A 17,691-nucleotide genomic window follows, 5' to 3' on the forward strand; every position below is an offset into this window, starting at 1 on the left:
GAAACCCCATTATTAAAAGGATATTAGCATTAAAATATGTTGTTAGTATAACAGGAAAGGTCTCCTAGTGTATAGCTCTTAGATTTGAGTTTCATTGCCAGTTTTGCCATTAGCTGAGCAACTCTAAAAATGGTGAGTTGGATTAAATTTCTAAGGGTACTCTCCCCTCTAAAATTTTATGATTTTCCGTTTTCTTTTTCTATGATTTTTCTGTTATGCTTTTTGTTTACGTAACAAGCAAGTGAATTTATAGTGACTTCAGGTAGGAAATAGAGCATGCTTTATGTTCCAGGAAGTATCTGTATCAAATCTTGGATTTCTTTGTTTTCTTTTCATTTACTTTGCAATCCTCTATAGAAACACTCTGAAAGTGAAGCCTTCACCCCTCCACATTGTAGTACAGTGAGTGCTATTAGTTACTTGCCTAACAGTATGTAGAAGCTTAGACAAAACAAAATTTTTTGAAGTCAGTTTTACTTTTAAGAGAAGGGTGCTCCCTTTAAAAAAAATGTTATAGCACAAAAAAAAGTCATATGTTGTAAACAAACCAATATACCCTCTTTTGAATAAAATAATCCTGAGGAATAAATTCCAACAAATCCTAAATTTGTTGATCAGTATGGATTATTTTCATGAATAGGTATAATGTGTTGATTTAAACAACATGTTAAATTAAACTTCATTGTTCTTTTGCTAAATAGCTATGAGAAGTGGACTTGGTAATAGCATATTGAAAAACTTGACTGGGGTTAGTCATTGCTTTTTGTAAGCTACCACACCAAATGGCAGTACAAATTATAGAAATGTTATTACTGCATAGTGATATCAGTATAGTTTTGATGGAGTAATTTATTGGGATAGTATAATCATGAAAGTAACTTTCTGTGAATACCATTGGGAATGTAAAGACTTTAAATATGAACTTAACATACAACATCTATCTTGAGTTACAGAGGTTGTAGTAAATGGTATGTAACATTTAAATGAGTTATTGGGCCTTATGTGCAGCACATTGTGTTAGGGTGGACCGATCACTGACTTTGAAGACAGAACTTGGATTCAGATTCTCTATCTGTCCCATTCCCTATTTAACTTTGTATAAGTCATATAACTTTTATTGGTCTCTCATCTATAAAAAGAAGGATTGAGGTTGAGGTAGGTGCCTTCTAAAATACTTTAGAGCTCTAAATTTATAATCCTGTGAGATTTCTACTACAGATATTGTCCCCATTTTACAGATAGGACAATGAAGTTGAATGATGTTTCATTGACTTGTTCGTGGTCTTAAGGCTTTTAAATGTCAGAAGCCAAATTTGAAGCCAAGTCCTTGCAGCTTTCAGGTCTAACATTCTCTCCACTATGCTAGCTTGCCTCTTTAAAATAATAACCTAAAGCAAGGGTATTATAGTTGGCAGAGCTTCAAGTGTGACATTTGTAAATGGTTTTAGGAATAGATCAGTTTCCTCTAATGAAATTGGTGGCTGCGGCAGTCGGCTGTTTTTGTTCAGCTGTCAAATAATTGGTTCATAAAAGTTTGGAATTGTTCACATAGTAACATTTTTGCCATAATGTTTCCTTTGAAGACACACAGTCTACTAGTTATTACTTGCAACATAGAAAATATTAATATGTAAAGATATTGAAAGGTTCCTGAAGTTGGGGAAAGTCAGCATAACTAAATTTTTTTTTTTTTTTTGAAAAAACCTTTAAAAACCTTTTTGAAAGATTCCAAGTGGGCAAGTAGATGACATGTGTTCAGTGATAATATACATTTAGGGCCTGATCTTAGGTTAATGACAGAAAAATCCAGCTTAAACTCTATAGTAGCCTTTGTGTAATTCTTTTTAAAGGCAGTTTCAATAAATTTGTGAATTTTAATAAACTGAATTTCATATGTTAATATTTTTGTTTTATACATCCTTTGAAAACTTGAGAAAAGTATTTTCATATGATATCAATAATAGAGGCTTTGAGTTATTAAATTAACAAGTGGTTCTCACTAGAGAAGTGTAACAGTTCTGATGGCATGTGCATGGTTTTTCCAACTTTTTTTTTTTTAAAGGAAAACAGTTGTCAGCACATACAAACTGTTGGTGTTACTGAATGTCTCTTAAAAAGCAAAGGATCTTTTAAAATATACACTGAGTGTCAATTTGCCTCAATAAATTACTTGGTTTTATGTAGAATAAATTAGTTTTTGAAAAGAAGAAAATGGTGGAAAAATCTTAGGTGGAGAAAACCAAAATAAGGAAATATACTTAAGTCTAAGAAGGTAGAAGACTTCACATTTCCAATGTGCAAACAGCCCTCTTTTGCTTTTGCCTTGTGTGAGCTATTATTTAATGAATAATGGTGGTGCTACCAACTTGCTGGTTTTTGTCCTTTTTTTTTTTTTTTTTTGAGCTGTGTTCCTTAGGACCTTAGAGCAGAAAAGACTCCTACTATCCCCACTGACAGGAGAAAATTTGGGCTCAGAGAGGTTAAGTAATGGGGTCACACAGCAAGTAATTGGTCCAGGATGTAATTTGTCTCCATGTCATCATGATTCCCAAGTCCAGAACTCTTTCCACTATACCCCCAAAAGTCAAACAGCTCCTCATAGTTTCAGATTTCTTAGTCTCTTGTCCTCAAGGCATTTGTAGGAGCAGAAATGATGTTAAATTGCCTTCAGTATTGGCATATTTTTACTACCTTACCTTTAACAAGATGATTTTAACTTTTTGATAATTTTGGGTAGTGGAAATTTTGCTGTGCCTAAATCAGGAGTACTGTTTTCCTTCTGGTTCTGTTACTTGGGAAAGTTGCTTTTTTTACCCTCTGGGCCTTAAGATTTATCAAATGCCTGAAAAAATGAAATCATCTTTATAAAGCTTTCATGTGATACTAAACTTGCTCATAGTTGGCACTTCTCCCTTATCTCCATACTTTTTAAAAAGTGTTTTTTGCCTGACTTCCAAGTTATTTGAAGAATGTTTTTGAGCTAAAACTCTAAAAGGGTCACCCTTCAATCGAGTCTAGGCTGGCCACTCAGAGAGTGCTTTCTAGTAGTGATGTAGTGATACCTTTCCCCTCCATCTCCACCACCATTCCAGAAACTGATTCTTAGGGGTCCCAGACACTCTTGTCAATCAGTTTAAACCTTGAGGCAACAGATCCATGTATACAGAGGCCAGTTGTCACAAACTATTTATAAAGTCAAGGAGATGAGACGTTTGTCTATTCTTGTTTCTTATCTGGCTTCCCATTTTCTTTTTTACTCTCCTTTTTTTCTTCTTTGTCCACTATCAAATTCTGTCATGACGTAAGTATTTGATTAGTTAATGTTTATTTATGCCATGTGGACAATTAGTTTTGTGTGAGTTTGGATAAGTTATTTAACTTTAAGATTTCAGTTTCATCACCTGTGAAATGGGGTGTGGGGGCAGAATTGGACTAGTTCTTCCAGATCCAAAATTTTTTGAAACCATCCTATGAATTATTCTTCCCTTTTGTGAACATAAAAAACATTAAGTTACACATCTGGAAATATAAATACCCACCCTACTAGAATCACAGAAACTGAATTGAATTTTAAGTAGTTAATTATTTCAGTACAGGTAGCATTGTATAGAAGGCCTACCCTTGGGGTTAGGAAGACTGAAGTTCAAGTCCCATATTTGATACATAGAGGCTTGTGTGATCCTAGTCAAGTTATTTAACTTTTTAGTACCTCCGGAAATTGCCTGGCAGAATAGTTGCTGTTCTGCAACGGTAGAGGGAGTAGTTTCTTCTTGTTGGGGGATGTGAGGCATGGTTATAGTAGAAGGAGTGCTGAATTGGAGCCAGATGACATGGATGTGTATATCCCAATTCTGACATCTACCTGTATCTTAGGCAAATAACTTAATCCTCTGGGCCTCAAGTTTCCTCACCAGTAGGATTGAGGGAAAAAAGGGCGGGGCATAGACCCAAGATTACAGTTAAGGTGTTCCACCTTGTTCTTTATAGCAATGAAATCACAGACCCCATTAAAAAATACATTGTGGGGTGGCTAGGTGGCGCAGTGAATAGAGCACTGGCCCTGGAATCAGGAGGACCTGAGTTGTGGCCTCAGACACAACACAAACTTTGTGACCTTGGGCAAGCCACTTAACCCACTTCCCCCCTCCAAAAAGCAAAAACAAAATAAAACATTGTTATCTTTTTCAGGATTTGCTATATTTTGTATACGTTGATAAATCTTAAATCTCAATCTGGCTTCTTCCCTTCATATAGTTTATTTTGAGGGATGTCTTCCGTACTATTGTGTGTATGGCCAGAGAATGCAAACTAGTGTTTAATATTTAATGAAACTGATAATGTGATATGGTGAAATCAGTTTTAAACTCCAAATGAAAAAATGGGCATTTGCATATACAAAGGAGAAAGATTGTACTTGAAACTGCAGGCCTGGTACAGCATTCAGTGGAATCAATCAACAAACATTGTACAGACTACTGTACTGGGTCCAAATCCAGTGCTCTACTGGATTATTTGAGAGATGTACTGGGTGCAGAGCATACAAAGACAAAAATGAAAATAATCCTGTCCTTGAAACTCACTTTTTTTTTTTTTTTTGAGAATACAACAAGAATATATACCAAAATGTATAAAATCTGTTAGGTCTTGTAAATTAGTGCTTTTAACCATTATGGCTCCTGGAATTTGTGCATTTAGTTGCCTCCTTTTTGTTCTTTGCAGCACAGATTGAATCCTCTGTGGGTGCATGACATGCAGAAATGTTATATTTGCTCTTTGTACTCTAAGCAAAGTAATTATTCTCTAGAAACAAATTAGCATATCTGTAAGATCTATTTACCCTTTCAGACTTCTCTAGTACTTCTCTTTTAACAGTGTCTTTAGTTTGTTGCTCCATTCTCCCTTCTTGGTCATCCCTAAAAGCCTCCCCAATAGTTAGAAAAATGAGTTGACAAATATGTATCCAAAAACTAGATGGTTTATATATTTATCTGTGAGATTATGCCCTTTCTTGGGAATGGGGTGGGTGCAAAGAGTTACATTTCCATATTTTGTATTGGAATTTCTTCTTTAGTCTGTTCCATCTTGTAATTATAAGCCTCAATACTCTACATGTGCTACAGTCAAGATTTGAATTGAAGAATAGTGCAGTCAGTCTTGCTTGTGTAAAAAAAATAGTGAGGCTATCTAAGACTTTGTTTGGTGTAGGTATGTCTTGCAAAAGAGGTGCAAACCGTCACCAATTCTTTGACCTTCAGTTCAGATCCTCCACTTGGATGGGGGAGGGGTATTTTGTACCCCAAAATAGGTATTAGGAAATGAGTTAACAGAAGGATTTATATTATGAACCAGTTTTCATCAATCTCAAAAGTTGTTCAGCTTCCATTTGAAATCTCATGATACCAAATGATCATTATTAATACTAATGCACATAAGAATTTGCTTTGCTCGACATATAATAGACTTAGTGCTCAAAACAAATAGCAACATAATTTTTTGAGTTTATAGAACTCATACTTCTTCAAGACTAAATATTTAAACAAAAGAATTAGCTGTTTTTCCGATTAAAGGAGAACTACCCTAGTAATCATGAATCGATGGAGAAGAGTGAGTAAAATACAGTTCCATACAACTACCTTAAAGGACTAGCAAAGGTTTGGCCTTTATTTCCAATTTGCATCCATTGGCGTCTTTATCATTATTATTATTATTAAAACATGGTTTAAAATGTTACCACGTTTTACATAATTATAATTTCAAATAGTGTAAATCTAAATATATGTGACCACTTCAGGCAATTCTTATTTGCACTAATTGGGAAGACTTGGCTGTCATTTATTAAGCTTAAGATAGTATGTTTGCTTACTTAAAAACTTGGATGTATGGAGCAGCTAGGTGGCACAGTGAGTAAGAGCACCGGCCCCGGCGTTGGGAGACCTGAGATCGGTTCCAGCCTCAGATATTTGGCACCCACACAAAATAACTGGTCGTGTAACCTTGAGCAAGTTGCTTAATCCCAATTGCTTTAAAAAAAAAACTTGGATGTAGCATGGAAGGATAATTAATAATTATCTTTCAGCATTAATATGTGTTTTTATCCATTAACTCCAAGGACTTGAATTTCTATGTTCTACATGTTAAGTAGGCATCAGATAATTTAACTAGACACATTTGCCGCTAAAGACCTGACTTAGTTCCTCCTATTTATTGTACTTTATACCAGCTACTCCAGTTTCATCTATTCTTCCTTTTTACATTTTCCTTGACCTACATTTACACTATGCTGGTGGCCTTCCTTCAGCTTAATAGATAGTGGGTCCAGTTTTTCCCCCATCTTCCTGAATTGAATAAATGAGAAAATGTACTTTGTACCATGTACTTCAGCATTAACTCTACCTTCCCTCCCTGATTAGGGAAGAGTTTTTTGTTTACTGTCAAAATTTTGCTTCCTGTCTGTCATCATCATATTCCTTACCCCACTCCCTTTCCCCAAAATGCTACAGGTTGAGAAGATTAAATAAAAAGATTTTCCTTAATATTGAATAGATGAGTATAGTGGAGATTTAATTTTCTGCTATCACTTCCTAGACTCACTTGTATTTATCATTGTATTAATGCAGTTTTATAGGGATTTAACTTCCCCCACCCTGTTTATATGGAACTATGCAGTAAGTAGTTTTCTCAGTTCTTAAGGTAACCTGAATGGTAAGTAATGTTCACCATTTTATAAGTGAGGAAGTTATAATATAGGTGTGACATTCACAGGATGGTGTCATGGAGGAAATGTTTGATTCAAATTCAGTGAGCTCTGGATAGAGTGGTAAGTTATAAAATGTGTATTGAAAGAAGTCAAACCTGTCAAGGGTAGACTTGCCCTTAGACAGTTAACAAGGTAACACTGTGGTTGATCATGTTAAGGTTCGGTTTCCTGCTTAGGTATCTATGGAACAGTACTCCCAACCTTTCAGCTCTCCCTGTTCTACTTCCAGGGAGGTCTCCACTTCAGAAATCCAAGACCCATATTCATCCAGCTTGGTGTCAAGTGGGCTGTTGCTGCCAGAATTATCTTGTGATTATTTGAGAGATGTATCAGTTTCTTCTGAAGTACAATCAACTGTAGAAGCCTTTGTAGCAGGTGTGTAACAAGGCAAGTGCTCAGCTGCTGCAGTCACTACTCTTGGAGCTGCCTTCTTGATTACATGAGGATTCAACCTCATGAACGGTTCCACGGAGCAGTGCTTGGTTCTTTGGAGCCTTATGTTTCTTCGGCAGCTACTGATGGAAATCCTACCCATAAAACCTGATATCCACAATCACCAATATGAAGGCACCAGGAAGTACTGAGAAGGGGAGGTTATAAACTGTTCCTTATAGCTGTAAAGCCCAAAGGAAGTTACTTTTTAAAAAATAATACAGCTTTTATTATTGCACGTGACTCTGATATAAGCAAGATGAGTGTTCATATTGCTAAGCAGACTTTTTCTCCTATAGTCATTTGTTTGCATAAATTTTAGATTTGTAGTATAGTGACAAAACAATCAGGTCTTTGTTCAAAATTAACTTGTCATGTTCTAAAGTGTTTTAGTAAAGGGAACTTAAATGAAAGATCCACTCTTCAATGAGACATAGTTGCTTAAAGCTTCTGCTACTACTCTTGTCACATTCTGATGTCAACTAGTGCCAGAATGTATCGGCATATAGCTAATGGTGTATGCTGGAGAGCCTGTTGAATATTATTGGTCCATCTCAGTCTTAATATGTATAGTAACTCCGTCTTAATATGCCTGTGAAAAGGTGCACCTTGTCATCCTCCATTCTAAAACTGTTACTTGATGGTAGCCATCAGTAAGTTCTAGAGTTCTGGATAGAAGAAAAGAAAAAGAAAATGTCTGAAACTAATTCCTAAAGGAGCTCTTAAAATAGTTTTGGACTGCAATAGGCTAGCCCCTTACCCAGTCAGTGTTACTGGATCCCTGGAACCTCCTACAAATCTAATACTGGCTCTTTTGTTTATCCTTTCTTTATGAAGTACTTTAAAATGTGATGGTAAAATTTAATTTGAACAAAGACTTGTTAAAGGTATAAAAACAAAATTGATCTGTGATTCCAATGTAATTCTTTTAGTTTTCTAAAATTAGAATTTCAGGTCCCTTTTGTGTGTGTGTGACAACAGAGAGAGGAAGTAAGAAGTATAGTTTTGCCATCATACTCTGAGTAGGTTTAGGAGAAGTTGGGAAGGATTTAAAGGTTTTTTTTTTTTTTACCTGTGATAAGAAACAGATTTATATATTGCAAATAGGCCTAACAGACTATTTCCCTTAAGAATCTAGAGGTTATCATTCAGAATTAAATGGCTTTGCCTAATGGCAATCCGAAGCAGATAAGCTTTTATATACTTTTTTTGGAGGGGGAAGGCAGGGCAGTTGGGGTTAAGTGATTTGCCATGGTCACACAGCTAGTTAAGTGTCAAGTGTCTAAGCCGGATTTGAACTCAGGTCCTCCTGACTCCAGGGTCGATGCTGAATACTCCTCCACCTACCTGCCCCTAGCTATTACATACTTTTTTTTTTGTTTTAGTTTTTTGGAGGGGGAAAGTAGGGTAACTGGGGTTGTGACTTGCCCAAGGTCACATGGCTAGTTTTTTTGTGTGTGTTGTGTCTGAGACCAGCTTTGAACTCAGGTCATCCTGACTCCAGGGCTCTATTCACTGCACCAACTAGCCACCCCACTTTTATATACTTTTAAAAAGGAAAATAGTAAAAATCCAGAAATTGACCCTAAGAAAATAATTCATGTCTGAAGTGCTGTGGGCCAAACTAGTATATATGGCCAAGGACATCTGAATTTATAGAACAAATGTCAGCTCAGGTGAAAAATTCTTAAATAAGCCTATAGCAACACCTAAGTACATTTTTCTTTTTCAATTCCTTTCCCCTAGTGCTTTCCTTTTTTAATTGATAGAAGTTATAGAAATTTATTTTATGTCAGTTGGAGCTTCCTTATATATTTATCTTCTGTAGTTTGAAAAGCCACTTTAAAACAATTTCCTAAGGTACCTATAATTTCTATTAGAGTCAGTTTTAAAACAGTAATTGGGTAACTAAGTATTATTTGGAGTGGCATAGAATACAAACCCATTAAATAAAGTTTTGGGATAAACAGTTTGATTCCTCTTCGCTGTAATAATACTTACCCTGAAAAACGTTTTCTGAAGAATGCAGGAGTTGAGCATGGATTGAAGTCTGTTATTGAAATGGTCCTGGTTGGTTTTATTCAAAATACCTTGTTGGGGGAAAATACTTCTCTTGCAATAAAGGGGAGAGAGAGTGTGTGTGTGTGTGTGTGTGTGTGTGCGCGTGCGCACGCGCGTGCACGTACATGTATGTATACTTGTGTATATGTGTACATACAGACATCAATCTAATTTTACCTTTAGAAAACCAGACCTGCTCTCCCATAGGAAAGTTAACAGTAGTGGTCCAAATTGATCTTAATCGAAATGAAAATAAGATTTGTGTGCAGTTTGGTTTCCAAGTAAACACTGCATAGCATTTACTTGCATATATTCTAGCAAATAAAACACAAGATAGTTTTGCTCCCCAGTATTCCACCAATATTAACTGAATGTTTCCGTGAAGAATTTAAATGCTTTTCTGCTAATCTCTGTTAATTGGATAAGGAGACCTGCATTCCCTATACAAGTGCCCCAGTTTCAGAGATTTGTATTGTTTTGCCTTGATTATAATTGGAGATCTTATTTGCCCTTGCCCATTGGTTAATGGCATTTCTACCTGCTTGAGGGATTATTTCAAAATTGTAAATCAGCCTCTTGTCTAAGATCATTGTCTAAAGTAAGAGTATAACTGTAGGCCCTTAGAAAATGCATTGTTTACAAGGTCTGTTCATAGAAAAGGGTCATTTGAACTTTAAGCAACTTTGTGTTGTCAGTATCTTAGCATTCTTATCTTTACAGACTTTAGAAATTAGTATTTCTATATTCCATGAAACTGATGAGCTTTTAAAGACTTGTAGGTTATAAATGACTTGAATTTTATGGAGGTTTAAGGTTCTGAGTGAGACCTAGGAGGTGTTCTATATAATGTAAATTTCTTTTCCTGAAAGCCATTACCTAATGCTGTAGATATCTTATTACTAAACCCCATCATGTAAGAGAGAAATTTTAGGGACACAACCTAGGGGGTTAGGGGTGGGGGGTTGGGAATGGGGTTAGGTAGCATGACATATTAGAGCACTGGGTTTAGTTAAAATCTGTCTGCTCCTTAATTACCAAAGGCAATTAAGTTTTCTGGTCCCTCTTAACATGTTATACTAATTATTTCTATGCAGTCCTGTAGGAAAAAAGATCATTTCTCATCTTGTGTTTATATATCCATGCTAATGAAAAAGCACATGGTATTATCAATGATGACCTGAGCACTTAGTGCCCTGCTCAGCATTAATGTATAATGCTTCACCTCTGGGCCTGAGTTTCCTTATAATGAGGGATTTGGACTTAATTTCTAAGATCCTTTCCAATTCAAATGCTCTGTAACCCTTTTTGTGTAAAACTATAGTCTTTTGTAATGTAAAGAAAAGACAGACAATAATTTGTTCGGGATTATAATGTTAATATTTGTTAATTGTCTGTAGCCCTAACCATTAAAGAAAGAACTGTTATGCTGTTAAGGATGAATGAGTCTTCCCCGGAATAAGATTCAAATCCAGGTAGCCAAAAGCAAATTTAAATTCTTGGGAATTTAGCTAGGTTAAAAACACAGGCTGCTGATAACCCCAGGCATGAGACACTGTTGTGGTTCTGGCTCTTGGGAGCTTTTCCTTATGCCTTTGTCCTTAGTTGACTTTAACTTTTATTTTTCCAAATTTTTTTTCTTTTTTAAAATTTTGCTCAGCAAGGTTGTACCAAAAGTATCGTGGAGATCAGTGTTGTGACCAATGCTAGGTTTCCAGGTTCATTTAAGGGGATTGAGCCTTTTTATTTTTTTTTCAATTGGGTATATTTAATCTCTGCCTAGGAAAGTGAAGATTTTAAATACTACCAAAACTATAGATTGAATGCCAGTATTACTACCATGGTTTCAGAAGTCTTTTTCACTTTCACCCCCACCTCATACCCCCCGCTCCGTATCAAAAAACTTCGTAATGGATTGTACAGAATAGTGTGGTCAGAGATGGTCATTGCTTACCAGAAATTAGATAGTTGAGATGTAAATGAAGTGAAGTTCTAAAATTTTTAAGCTAAGTCTTATTCTTCTATACCTTTTAAATCCCTTTGAAGAGATTGATTTGATCTGTATTTGTCTCAAAAATGAGACTTGCAATTACTAAAATGTGTGTTCTAGTGGAGGGAGGAACATGGGTAATTCACACTGGGTAAGTTCTCTGAATATTCTAGGAATGACTAAAAGTCACTTAAGTGGTAGAAGGAGTCATAAATAAGTGGTAGTTCTTCATAATAGTATGCCTGAATATTGGTGAGACTATATTTAAAGAAATGACCAGGCACATATTTTTAAACTTTCTAAGCAAACAATTTAATCCAGGTTTATGTTTTCCTTTGAAATGGGTTTATGGTTACAAATACTATTATATAGTATATGTAAAATCATAGTGGACCCTGCCAAATGAAGCCATTAACACAATCTTTCTGCGTAGAATGTTGTCAAATGTTAACATGTGTACTGTAACTGTGAATTAATGTAATCTTTGAAAAATAATTTCAATTTGTAACAAAGTGTATGTGATCTCTTATTTTGACAGTTTGTTGCATATTCTAAGGACCCAAACGTAAGGCTTGGTGGCCCATCTCCTTGTTTTTCCTGGTTTATGACTTTCGGCTTTGTGGAATACGGCTGAGATGAAAGGATTTATTGAAGATGCAAACTACTCTGTTGGCTTGTTGGATGAAGGAACACATCTTGGAAACGTTATTGATAACTATGTATATGAACATACCCTAGTAAGTAAATATCTTAGGGTCTGCTGATATGTTATTTAGGGTTATATCACCTGCATGTTGAATCTTTCTTGCCCTGGCGGAATTCACCATCATAACCTTTCCTTAGATCATTTCCCACTGTCTGTAATAATTAGTTCCCTAATTGTTGTCTCTCCTACACCTCCAGAGAGGGAGGGGAGACGATCATTTTTGTGGGTTATTATAGTTTCACATCATTTGGTTTCCTTTTTTATTTTTTAATTTATTTAAGACTCTTGTTTTTATGATTCTGCTTATTTCACTTATTTAAACTTATTTCAAGTCTATGTGTCTTCCAGTTCTGCTGTATTTATTATAACATAGTAGTATTACACTGTCATTATGTACCATAACCTATATCGTCTTGGCCTGATCAATAGACATCTGCTTTATTTCCAGATCTTTGCTACTACGGAAAGTGTTGCTATAAATATTTTAGTGACTTTTTGTAGTGTATTCATAAACCCATGCTTGCTTTGCATGATCACTGTTTGCTCACAAACCATCCTTTTAATGATAGGCTATAGAAAAAATTTCCAGAAATTTTTATCAGGCTTGTTGGCTTCTCTGTCTCTTGACAGTGCTTATCTCCTGATTTCAGTGATTTTTTTCAGAGTTTATAGTTGGGGACTCAAATCTACAAATTTGACCAGAGTTTGACCAGGTTGGTGAATTTGAAAACACTGTAGGCAGTTTGGGGGCATTTTGCCCCTTAAAATGTTTTTGTTCAGTATTTCTTTGAGGATTGTTTCTTTTTGATAGGGGAAAAAGATAAATGAGAAATTTTAGCTCTGCCTTTTTAATAGTCTGTCACCAGTAGTTCTTCTATCCCACCCAGCCCAAGTGTTGATCCTATACTCTTGAGGTTTTTTTTTTTGTCTGCACATATCTTAGGAAAAAAAATCACACCTTTACTTGTTATGAATACTAGCAACAATCTTCATTTCATCCTTAACTTTTTCCTCATTGATGCTACTCTTTTGTATTCATCTTCAATTAAGCCCTTTCAAGCTTCTGTCTCTTATTCCTATCTTTTTAAAAAAAATCCAAGTTAGTTTTACTTTGCACTTTGATCGTTTCTAACTGCTTGTCTTTTCGTTGTAATCAGTTTGTTTGGCACTGAAATTTGATTGTTCAGAACATCTTATTTTTTTCCTTCAGTTTCGTCTCTAGACTCCTAAATCATGGATAGATCACATCTCTACCTTTTTCCAATTCTGAAATTCCTTCTCCCAAAGTCTAAAAATCTATTCAGATGATGCCACACATTGCCCTCTAGTAAATGTAATTATTGCTATTTCTGACTTTATTGCTAGAGGCTGTTGTAAAAGGAGCTGTGAAGACCTGTGTTGTACAAAGGTCTGGTGTTACCTGTTTCCTTCTACAACTTTTAAGGTCTTAGACACATCTGTATTTTAAAATTCGCTTTGAGAAAGAATTTCTTGGAACATGCAGAGATAAATGATGAGGGTTGGTTTTTTTTAATCAAACTTGTAAAGATGGACATGTTTTTAAAGTGACCCTTGATTTAGAAGCAAAGAAGTTCAAGGGTTTAGACAATTTTTTGGAAGTGAATATAACTTTTTCCAATTTCTCAATTCTTTCGTAGACAGGAAAAAATGCATTTTTTGTTGGAGATCTTGGAAAAATTGTAAAGAAACACAGTCAGTGGCAGAATGTTGTGGCTCAAATAAAGCCATTCTACACAGTAAAATGCAATTCGGCTCCAGCTGTTCTAGAGATTTTAGCAGCTCTTGGAACTGGATTTGCATGTTCCAGCAAAGTAAGTGTTTTTCTAACCTCATTAGACCAAAGCAATCCTGTGCTTTAGCTAAGAGTGTGGGTGTGGGTATGTCTGAAGATAATTGAAATTTCAAGATGTATTATGAAATTAAGTTTTTTTTTTTACTCAATCTTAACATAAGAATTGGAAGGTGCTTTTTTTTTATCTAACTTTTGGAAATTAAATTTAAATGAGTTGGTCTCATTCTGGAATTTGTAATTACTTCAAAACAAATAGTGTAAAGCTTCACTATGGAAACCTGATGCAGATAAAATTTCAGCTACTCTGTGTCTATGTAATTGAAAAATTTACTATAATTCTTTAAAATTAGCCAGGTATGGGTGGAGGGGGGTGTGTGTATAAATACACATATGAACACTTGGACATGTTGTTTAAAATAAATTTATCCATGGAGGGGAAGAAGTTCATGGTTGAAAGTCCTTTGATGTGTTTTTCGCTTTGTTTTTTGTTTTCTCAGAATGAAATGGCATTGGTGCAAGAGTTGGGTGTTTCTCCTGAAAACATCATTGATATAAGTCCATGTAAGCAATCTTCCCAGATAAAGTATGCAGCAAAAACTGGGGTTAACATCATGTCATGTGACAATGAGATTGAATTGAAGAAAATTGCACGTAATCATCCAAATGCTAAGTAAGTGCAAAATTATACATTCTTGGGTTTTTCTAATTACTGTAGGGTTCTTTATTTTTAGCTGAGTGGCCTACTAGCTTGGAAGAAGGAAAATAAAATAGGACACCCAGCCTGTGTTAAACTTCATTTAAAATTCCAGTAATGAACAGTGCTAATCAGCATTTTCATTATATTTTCCCATATTAGATTCATTTGCAGTTTCTAGGATAATACTGTGCTCTTCATTTGAGGAAGAATTGGTTCATTTCAAGTAAATTTTGTAAAATGACCTTTTTTTTTTTTTTTTTACCCCCATCCTCCTCCTTTGGCCTTATAAACAAAATTAGTAGGACCATTTATACTTGTAAATTATAGAACCAGTTGTTTGCTGTTTTGGGGGTCCAGAATATTGGATCATTTAAGTTTCCCTGTATCTTAGTATAGAAATGTGAAAATTTCAGATAAAAATGAGTAAAAGACTGATCTTACCAGCAACTCTACTTTTACAGCCTCAAGGAAGGAATTTTAGCCTCTTTAGTTTGGTAATAGTGTTTTGTCTGCTTTTTTATCTCTTGAGCCTTTTTATAAATGGGAGGTGTGTGCTATCCAAATGAAGTAGTAAGCTAAACTGATAATAAAGTTCTTTTGAAGCAATTTACTTTGTCTGAAGACTGGGTGAAGAGTTTTTAGGGACATGGTAGAGTGTAGGAAGAGTACTACAAAGTTCAAAATAAATATTTCTGGAAAAAATACTCCAACTTTGGTGTTTCACCCTAAAAGAAAAATTTATAAAAGGCTAGCTACGTTAAGACTTCATTTTAAGATTGCTTTTTGAAAGACCTTGGTTTTAGCTTAATTGATTAAAAATATGGTGTATATGTAATACCTTATTTTATGTAATAACCTTATGCCAAAAAAGAGTTACATGACTTATATTGGGTAAGAAAGGAGATGGTAAGTGGATTTTTTAAAGTACACTAGTTAAGAGGTATTTTATATTGAAAATAATCTTTGTTAAGTCAGATCAATTAAAGCAAGTTTAATGAGTCAGGGCAAATTATATATAGCTCAGTAGCCTAATGATGTTGGGATTGTATAAATATTGAATCGAGCACAGAGTAAGGGACTTTATGCCTGTCTTCTCTCAGGTGATGAGCCTGATGGAATATAGGTAAGTTGCTTCTCCTTGTTGGCAAATTATAGTAGAGCTGCTTTTTCACATTTTCCTTGACTTGTGTTTATTTTGATTCCCTGTTATTTATGTATATCTCCTTATATTTTTACTTTCAGGCCCAAACTAAATGGTGCATTTTAAGATAGATGGGTGGTTTGTTCTGTTTGTTTTAATGCAGTTGTGGAATGATTTAGCCTCCTATCCTACTTGCTTTCTGAGCACCTAGTATTAATCTTTCTGAAATTTCTCATCTGGGAAAGCTGCTTTTCCACCCCTTTGGTCATATTTTAATTTTTTCTAGCTTGCCGTTTGTTTACTATTGTTTCTAGTGTATTTTTCACATTTTCTTTAAATTACAAAAATCAGTGGAAAATTAAATTTTAAAATTCTTACTCAGTTTTTATTGTGGTTGTAATCAAGTTTAGAAGGACATAGACTATACTCATATTAGGTGTTTACAATTTTAAGTAATAATTTAAAGGTTAGGCCTGCATAGGCCAGAATACTAAGATAAAAGGTCCCAAACTATCTTAGTGTTAATTTTTTCCTGTTTGAAGGGAAGGTTTTTTGAAGGTCTGATATTTTTATCAAAAAGTGCTATTTCTCTTCATTACCAAGTCTTTTTAAATTAGCCAGGTAAATTTATGGACTGACGCACTTCATTTGAAAGTAACGTCGTCTTTTGTTACAGAACCCAACTGACTCTTGGTGCTACAACAAAGTCTTAAACTTGCTGAATTTCCATATTCCCATCCTTGTTAGCTCCATGTTTTAGGCCCTAATTGCTAGTTTTTTCTCTATACAGGATTGTTTTTCATTAGGTTCACTTGACTCATCGACGTTGGATTGGGAGAGAGCACTGGAAACATAATCAACACACTTCTGACAATCTTCAGGCTTCACATGTGCTGATGATGATGTAAACCAACTGTGCCCCAATCATCTTCCCCTTCTCTTAGGCTCTTACTACACATCGCAACAGAAGATATTAGTGGAGATGAAGAGAGTAACATGAAGTTTGGCACCACACTGAAGAATTGTAGGCACCTCTTGGAATGTGCTAAGGAACTTGACGTCCAAATTGTTGGTGTTAAGTAAGTCTTGTAAAAATTATGTTGTTATTAATCGGTATAACTGCTGATTTTCAGGAGTTTCCAAATTATAATTAGTATAAAATATAAGTATACCTTTAGCGTATCTTTGAGATTTGGCATATACTTGTTTTTCTGAATTTGGGATAAATCTTTATGCCTCTGAAAATTTACAGGGTGGCTAGGTGGTGCAATGAGCAAAAGCTCCAGCACACACAAAAAAAAAACTAGCCATGTAACCTTGGGCAAGTTACTTAACCCCAAATGCCCTTCAAAAGGCAGAAGAAAAAAGAAAATTTACATTGTTTCTTTGAAGATTAAAGTCTTTATGTTGGTCTGTAGGGATCATGTCAATAGGAGTAACACTAAGAAATATTGGGCACTAATCTTGTCTATATTGGATGAAGTTGTTATAGTTTATAGTATTTTGTGAATAACTAGGAATTATTATTTTATGGAGTATTTGGAATAAGTCCATTGTCGAGGTTTCTGTTTTGAGAGCACTTCTTCTATCTCCCTTAAACAATAAATTGGTTCCCCCAAGCTTGGAGGAATAGTATGTAGGGATGAAAAAATAAATGAACTTTTGATTTTTCTGGGCCATAAACCCCCATTTGAGAAACACTGTAGTGAATAATCCTGAAATGGTTTTAAAATGTATTTTGTCAGTAAGAATATATAGAACACTACAGTGCGGGGGTGGCCAGGTAGCACAGCGAGTAAGAGTATTGGCTCCACTGTTGGGATGACTTGTGGATCGAATCCAGGCTGAGACACTTAGCACCCACCCAGAAACACCAGGCCGTGTAACTTTGAACAAGTTACTTAACCCCAATTGCTTAGGGGTGGCCAGGTGGCTCAGCAAGTAAGAGCGCCAGCTTCAGTGTCGGGATGACCTGGGGTTCAAATCCGGGCTCAGATACTTAGCACCACACCCAGAAATAACTGGCCGTGTAACCTTGAGCAAGTTACTTAACCCCAATTGCTTTTTGCTTTAAAAAAACAAAACACAACACTATAG

The 17,691-nt window shown here is 35.2% G+C and overlaps 1 protein-coding gene across 4 annotated transcripts in view; it reads left to right on the plus strand.

The window, feature by feature from the left end:
* The window catches only part of AZIN1 (antizyme inhibitor 1), a 39,883-nt gene that overhangs the window by 8,810 nt on the left and 13,382 nt on the right, over positions 1–17,691 (plus strand). For 2 of the 4 annotated variants that reach the window (XM_069080993.1, XM_069080991.1), the window contains 4 exons: positions 11,776–11,974; positions 13,602–13,775; positions 14,254–14,426; positions 16,539–16,673. In XM_069080993.1, coding sequence (XP_068937094.1) covers positions 11,873–11,974; positions 13,602–13,775; positions 14,254–14,426; positions 16,539–16,673 — 584 coding nt within the window. In that variant the 5' untranslated portion in view covers positions 11,776–11,872. Of the gene's footprint in view, positions 1–6,986; positions 7,145–11,775; positions 11,975–13,601; positions 13,776–14,253; positions 14,427–16,538; positions 16,674–17,691 lie in introns of all 4 variants that reach the window. The other 2 variants (XM_069080994.1, XM_069080992.1) reach the window with 2 other exon arrangements.

This window comes from Petaurus breviceps, unplaced genomic scaffold (assembly GCF_028583685.1).
Source record: "Petaurus breviceps papuanus isolate PSGF00001 unplaced genomic scaffold, PetGlider_PUasm1.0 98, whole genome shotgun sequence".
Classification (NCBI taxonomy): domain Eukaryota; kingdom Metazoa; phylum Chordata; class Mammalia; order Diprotodontia; family Petauridae; genus Petaurus; species Petaurus breviceps.